Source organism: Pteropus alecto, unplaced genomic scaffold, assembly GCF_000325575.1.
Source record: "Pteropus alecto unplaced genomic scaffold, ASM32557v1 scaffold39, whole genome shotgun sequence".
Lineage (NCBI taxonomy): Eukaryota > Metazoa > Chordata > Mammalia > Chiroptera > Pteropodidae > Pteropus > Pteropus alecto.
In genome coordinates, this window is record NW_006443568.1 from 13,281,062 (window position 1) to 13,288,243 (window position 7,182).

Sequence of the window (7,182 nt, forward strand, 5' to 3'; positions counted from 1 at the left end):
GTTAATACTACACTGAGGCCGGTGGGGAATCACTGAAACGAGAAACCTAGGGTGACGGCGCTTGCCTTTACGATAGAACTGTACAGCTGCTTGGTTGAAAAGAACCTTAAACGTATGTTCGCGCGCCTCAGGCAATGGCCGTGTCCCTAAAAAGCACGTGCAAATCTGTGTTAAGCCCTTCCCTGTCGCTGGTCTCTGCCCACAAACTTTTCTTTATGGTGTAAGGATCAGTCTTAAAGCCAAACAGTTCAAGGCACAGACGTATCTGCAGTTACAAACGTGCGTTTAATTCTTCACGATTCCTGTGAGAAATGCTAGTCAGTAGGAAATCAGCAAGTCTAAATCTAAATCACTGCCGTTCATTTCCGTCTCATCAGCCGTTTCAGCTCTGCTAGACCACGCGGCAGCTGGTGGAGCTCTGTGGAATGCGCCGTTAGAAACACCCCAGAGCTGTTCAGAATGCACGGCTGAAGTGCAGAGGCTCCCTACTTCTGGACTGCATGGTTTTTCGGTTTTTCATTCTGAAACCTGAACATACCGACCTGTACAAATGTTTGCCTTAGCTCAGGTAACATGCCACTAACAGCCACCACCTTGGCCTGGGTCTTCTCTCTAAAGTGGAGCGCAGGTCCGCCCCTCAGCCCAGCCTCATCTAACAGACTGGCTCGGCCATTAACTCTTCAGAGGTCTGTGAAGACAGGACATAGGCATAAGGTAGGGCTTCTTGGTCAGCAGTTAACACCTGCGTGATCTTCTCACCCAGTGCAGAGAACTCATTCTTTTGGATTTGTAGGCAGAGATCATAGTGCATTAATTTTACAGAGATACTCGGAGGGGCCCGGTGATTAGTCAGCACTGTTTTAGCGTTAGGCCCTTTGATGTCATCTAGACCAGGGGTCGACAAACTGGCCTGTGGGCCAATCCAGCCTGCTGCCTTTTTTTTTTTAATGGCCTGCAAGCAAAAAATGGTTTTTACGTTTTAGAAGAATACTTAATGGCACGGAATTCAAAATTCAGTGTCCCTAAATAAAGCTGTATTGGCACACAGCCACGTTTGTTTTCATGCTTAAGACTGCTTTTGTGCTCCAGTGGCAGCTGAGTGGCTGCGACAGCCCGGGTGTTTACTCGCTGGCCCTCTACAGGAAAGGTCTGCCAACTCCCGTCCAGACCACTTTCTTCGTTTTATAGGTAAGAGAACTTTAGACCATACAGGTTATATGATGCATCCAAAACCACACAGCTAGAGTTAGTAGCTACAGACCGTAAACGTCACTCAGCTTGTTCCTCTCATTTGCCAAACCAGAGGCTTTCTCTTCTGTTGACCAGGCCTCTCTGCGCCATCTTTACTCCTGACTCTCACTCACACCTGGGAGCCCCCTCTCAGCATTCACAGACCATCACGACACAGATGCTGCCACGTTCTTTTAGTAATGCACCAGCTACATCAGAGCCATCACGGGGCTGCCCTCCAGGAGTAGAGGAGGAGGGCTGCCTGACACAGTGCCTCGTACTCCAGGTTGGCCAAAAATAACATCTTCATTTTGGTTTCCACACAGCTCTTCTCTGTAAGCCTGTCGGCCAACAGAGTGGCTGCCGATTGTTGGAGGAGCCAACCAATCATCTTGTCTAGTTTCAGATTCTTCAGGGCCAGAGTATGTTCACCCCAAAGGCTTAAATGAAGCACATTGGCCGCTACTCGGGCAGATGGTCTCTGCAACAGGAAGGGGAGCTGAGGTTTAGAACATCTGTGAAAAGTATCTGGCCCACAGCCCTCTTTGTTAATGAATCGTTTCAGGGTCTTCCCTTGTCTGATCCCAACCAAATTCTTCTCTACCTTCTTCTCTCCTGACATATACTGGCTGTTCTCTTCTGTTGACCAGGCCTCTGACCCAGGGTCCAGGCTTTTCCACGTGTTTCCCCCCAGTTGGAATAACCTCCGTATTGTGGAGGCCCATGAACCACCTTCTGTATGAGCACTGTCTGGAGTGAGGGGTGTTGTATCTCACGGTCACTGGTAGCGGCAAGAATTACTGTGACCATGACAGCATGCTGTGCACAGTAAGAGGTAAGTAGAAGAACAAGAATTTGAACCCTGGTCTGTCTCTGCTCTTTCCACTAAGCATGCCACCTGAACCGGACCTGCTCCTACTCCAACTGTGGCTTCCCATGTGTTAGCCTTTCGATTCCTTTAATTTCAGAATGTCCACGTCTGCTCTCAGATGTCATCACGTCTGTCTTGTTAGATCTCAGCTGTTTCCATAAAGTACATCTCCATTATTGACATTTCTTGAAAATGCACCTTTTTCCCTCTGAGTAACTGAAGCAACTAAAGCCAAGAAGAACTGGATTGCTGGAATTCTGACTAATTTGGTGGCTAGCTCCCCAACTCTTATTTATGTTAAAATCTGTTTTGTTCTCTACTTGACCTTTACTTTTGTGAGACAGGAGCTGTCTGTCACCCTAGTGCTTGCCCAAACCTGATCTTTACTCTGGAACGTAAACTGAGGGTTCCATCTGCACAAAACCTGGGGACAGCCTCACCTTGCTGGCCTCTCGCTGGAGCAGTGACCTCACCAGCTGCCTCACATCTAGAGGCACTGACTCGGGCAGTGCAGGCAGCTGAGCCTCTCGGTAGTTGCGGCTTTCAAGATGGGCCCCGTCATGGCCATAAAAGGGGTTGGAGAACCCGAAGATTTCGTAGGCGAGCGCTCCCACTGCCCAGGCATCAGCCTTGCTGTAGTCGATCACTGCCCTGGGGCCAGGGCAGGCTGAAGACACCTGCTCGGAGAGCAAAGGTGACTGGTCAGTCATTCTGCTGGCATTTTTAACTTCATGTTTTTGCTTGGCACAGGCTAATCTGAACTCTCCCAAGGAACCCAAGAATTTGAGCTCAGATCCAGAAGAATCTGCTTAGGCTGCCTGCCTGTGCTGACAAAGCTTCCATCTCCTAGGAACTTTAGAGAGACCCACATTAAAACACAGTGGCAAGGAAGGGATTGGTGCCAAATTATGGGTCATAAAAGATGCAAGTGCTGAGAAAATCATGAGGTATCCAGTTGTGTCCTATCAGTGGAAACAGAAGAGGCTGCTGATGGCACATGACACGCTCAGCGGGACTCACCTCAGGAGCCATCAGGCAGCCGTTTCCGCCCCGATCCACATACCAGCTGGTGAAGGGCAGCTGCAGCCCAACTTGCTCATCAGCCAGGCAGCAACCAAAATCCGCGATCACCAACCAGGGGCAGCCATCTGGGGAGGGACACGCAAGGTGAGCCACTGATTCTAATTTTTCCTCTGAGAGGCCCTCCTATGTTCCTACTAAAGCCGCCATCAAGACGTCAAGACGTGAGTGACAGGGGTAAAAGCTCCCGGATGAAGCACCAAGCAAAGAACTGGATAAAAGTTTGCCTTAATCTAAATCTAGTAATCAGAGCTGTCCCACGACTGAATCTGCTGCTTGTGATTTACTCAACAGATGGTGCTTGGCTCAAATGACCTCAAAGGGCCCTTATACCCCAAGATTCTTTGATCTGAACTTGAAACCCCAAATCTAAACCTAAGAAACAGGTGCATTAAGAATTATTTGTAAAAGTATTCACACAGACTTCCTTTAAAAAGCCAGTTCCTCTAATAATTTAATTGCATATTTAATTATTTTAAATCTAGTTCAAAATTTATCAGATGACTCTCCTTTACAATATTCTCAGGCAAGTGGCCATCCAGCTTCTAGTTGAATGCTTCCAGTGATGGGGAACTCATTATTTCCAGAAGCAGCTGGACTTACATTTGGACAGCTTTCATGATTTGAAAATTCCTTCTTACATTGAGCTAAGGTCTTCTTCTCTTTAACTTTATTCAAGAAAACTTCCACCACTGAGATTTTTCTGTAAGTGGGCAACAGAAAGGAGCTTGGGCACATTAACTATCACTCCACAAATCCCACAGAGAGAACAAAGCCTCCATTTCGAAGGAGAGATTGTTCATGTCTTGTGTACAGAGCTAAATTTAGACACAACAACTTATAATAGGGCATAAAAACCAAACAGGACCTGAAGGGTCCTGATATTCCCAGACTTTGTCTAGTGCCCCCTGAAGCCCCGAGGTACAGTACGGCTGGGCACGTACCTGCATCCAACTCCACGAGGATGTTGTCAGATTTTAAGTCTCTGTGTGCAACGCCCTGTTGAACCAGATGATCCACACCTTCCAAGAGCTGCAAGAGCATCACGGAGGCCAGGCGGGGGCTTGGGGTGTTCTCACGAAGGTACTGGCGCAGGGTGCAGGGGTAGCTGATGGAGAGGGTGACAGGGCCTCTGGCTATTGCGCATTGATGATCCCTAGCATCTTATTTACTATTAGGATGATGGCCTTTCCTCTTCTTCTGGAGCTTTTCAGTTTTTTCCCCAAGTATCCTTTCTGTTCCCACCCACTATCCTGAAATTAGGAAGGAAGAGCTGGGGGCTCACATGTTGAAAGTGACACAAGAGATGCTCATTTCCTTAAAACATCCATTACGACATTACTAGGGCGTGTGGAGAGGGAGGAAGAACTGTTTACGTTAAAACACAAAACGGAGCGCAGCCACAGAGAATGGCAACAGTCAGATGCACTGAAAGCACGAGGTGAAAAGTCTTTTCTAAATAAAGATGAGATTCTGTTTTCATGGAAAATAGTCCTAAAGGGACACTGCCCCGGACATGGCCTTATCTCCCAAAGGGTGAGGATCTCTTCCCTGTGCCCCTGGGCTCCGGGTGCTCAGAGGCTGGGACCAGCTCCCACTCCAGGTCCTGCCATAGGCCTGCCACTTACTTCTTCATAACGAGGAAAAGTGTCCGCCCGTGGCCCAGGCCCTCGGGATGAAGACGTGGGGGCAGCACATCAGGGTAGTCGACCAGGGCCCCTGGCAGCAATGGGACAGACGAGGTGAAGGCGCGGAAGACCCGGATGATGTTGGGGTGAGGGGCCAGTTGCTTGGGCCCTCCCTTGGATTTTCTGTTTAGCCAAAAGGGACAAATGTATGAGGCCAGTATCAGATACAACAGTTGGAAAAATAATAATCTAAAGCTAGAAAAAATATTGACATTTATTCACCCATTTATTTGCCAAATATTTACTGTAGATCTGCTATGTGCCAGGTAGAAAGCCTAGTTTTGGAGAAAAAGAAAAACCCATAAAAATGACTCCTCACATTTGATGACTCCACTAGTCCATCTGTCCATCCATCCCATGTGGCAGACACAGTGGTTTAGAGCCCCTGGAATCAGACTGCCTGAGTTTGGATTCCAGATCTGCCACTGTACGTCCTTGGCCAGGTTACTTAACTTCTCTGGGCTCAGTCTCAAATGCAGCAGGGGAATAGGTAGTAATATACCACATAAGGTTGTTAATACTTGTAAAGGATCTGGAATCTCTGATTCCAAGTTCTACTATAATACTTGGTATGTAGTATGAACTCAATAAACCTTTGTTGAATGAATGAATGAATGAATGAAGACAGACACTGTTTGTAGATGTGTCACCTGCCTGCCCTCCCACCCCTCCTCCAGGAGCCCCACACCCATAGCCCTGCTGAGGCACAGTGGCTGTGTTTTGGACTGCGTGACTGCCTGCTGTGTACTAGCCCTGCCCCTCCACCAAAGCTGCTTGGACTAAGGGTGGGTAGGACCTGACCCAAGGGCCACTGAACCTGCATTCACATATGAGATCCAAATGGCTGGCAGGGAAGGGGAGGGGGCCAAATAGATTCTCTCTTTGAGCAGAGTGAATGAGGAAACATGGCAGTAACCTGGCAGTCCGCAATGGGGCTGGTGAAAGGATGCCATGAGACTTGCTTGGGGCCATGAGAAGCCAAACAGGTGTGCGAGCCAAGGGTACGCACGAAGAGAAGAGTGATGGGGTAAGAAATAAGGATATTGGGTGGAAGAGAGAGGAGGATGGAGTAGAAGTCTAGAGACATCAACACAACACTGAAGGAGTATGCTGCCTGCCTTGTCCCCAGAGCTGCCTCGGTTCCCAAGCTTTGTAGATCCAGCCCACGAGAGGCCTTCTACTTCACCTGAGTGGGCCCCTGTTCTACCCAATCGAAGGAGTTACAGCATTGTTCCCGTGGGCCGCTGGGGCTAGTGGGAGAATCAGGATCACAGCTCAAGGCTGTCAGTGCTACATGGGAAAGCTCTGCCCACTGGTCACGGAAGCACAGAGGAAGAGTGTGGCTGTGCTAGGGAGGTGTGTGTGTGGGTGTGTTTGAACTGAGACCTGGAACAGGACAGGAGGCTGTGGGGAGGACAGCCCAAGGATAGCTAACTGCACGGAGGAGCCTGGTGCCTTGGGGGCGGTCAGTATGAATTCATTGTGGTGGAACATAACATGTAAATGGGACAAGATGAGAAATGAGATCAGAGAAGTGAGAGGAGCAAATACAGAGGGCTGAGACTGAGGTCTCTAGATGAGCAAAAGGCCAGTGGAAATACACCCAGAGTGCTCTCAGGGAATAGTGTTAGATAGTGCCGATACTTCAGGTAATAGACCTGCCACATTCATCTAATTCAGCAGACACTCACTGAGCTGTGGGGGAACGCAGTAAACAGAACCACGTTTTGGGTTGTGTGTCCTGCACTCAGAGCGTACAGTATAGCTGGAGAGACAGTGGAAAATAGAGACATCTATGATTTATGGTCAGATGGTGATAAATGCTATGGAAAAATAAAAGAAAAAACTAAGGCAGGAAAAAAGACTGGAGAGTGGTAGAGACCACGTCAGACGAGAGGTCCCGGCAGGCCTCTGTGGCAGACGTCGTCGTGCTCACAGCTATGTGACGGCACCCTGTCAGCAGGCTGAAGCTAACGCCGCGAAAGCAGCTGACCTTCAGATGTCCACTTTTGCCCACAAAGGAATTAAGAGAAGAGGATGACAGTGTCGAACCCAGCGAGCAGCTGCTTCTGTTGTCCTGCACGGGCCCTCGGCCATCCTGCAGCCTTCCAGGCCATGGAAGGGGTTTTCCACGTATGTTTCCTTAAGTCCCTATTTCTACCTTCCTGCTTCTGACAGCTGGATCTATAAATCAACCCTCCAACAATGCAGCAGGCCCACCTCTTCCTGGTGGTCTACAAATATTACGGGGAACACCGGGGCCTCTGTCATAAGCTCAAGCATGAATCTACCATGTGCAGACACAGGGTCTAG

General features: G+C 48.9%; 1 protein-coding gene across 1 annotated transcript in view; it reads right to left on the bottom strand.

Moving 5' to 3' along the window:
* Positions 1-1,162: 1,162 nt before the first annotated feature.
* Positions 1,163-7,182, bottom strand: part of PINK1 (PTEN induced putative kinase 1) — a 13,329-nt gene continuing 7,309 nt past the window's right edge. The window contains exons 4-8 of the mRNA XM_006924549.3: positions 4,810-4,992; positions 4,126-4,289; positions 3,122-3,249; positions 2,542-2,778; positions 1,163-1,711 (exon numbers count right to left, since the gene is read on the bottom strand). Coding sequence (XP_006924611.1) covers positions 1,454-1,711; positions 2,542-2,778; positions 3,122-3,249; positions 4,126-4,289; positions 4,810-4,992 — 970 coding nt within the window. The 3' untranslated portion in view covers positions 1,163-1,453. The remainder of the gene's footprint in view (positions 1,712-2,541; positions 2,779-3,121; positions 3,250-4,125; positions 4,290-4,809; positions 4,993-7,182) is intronic.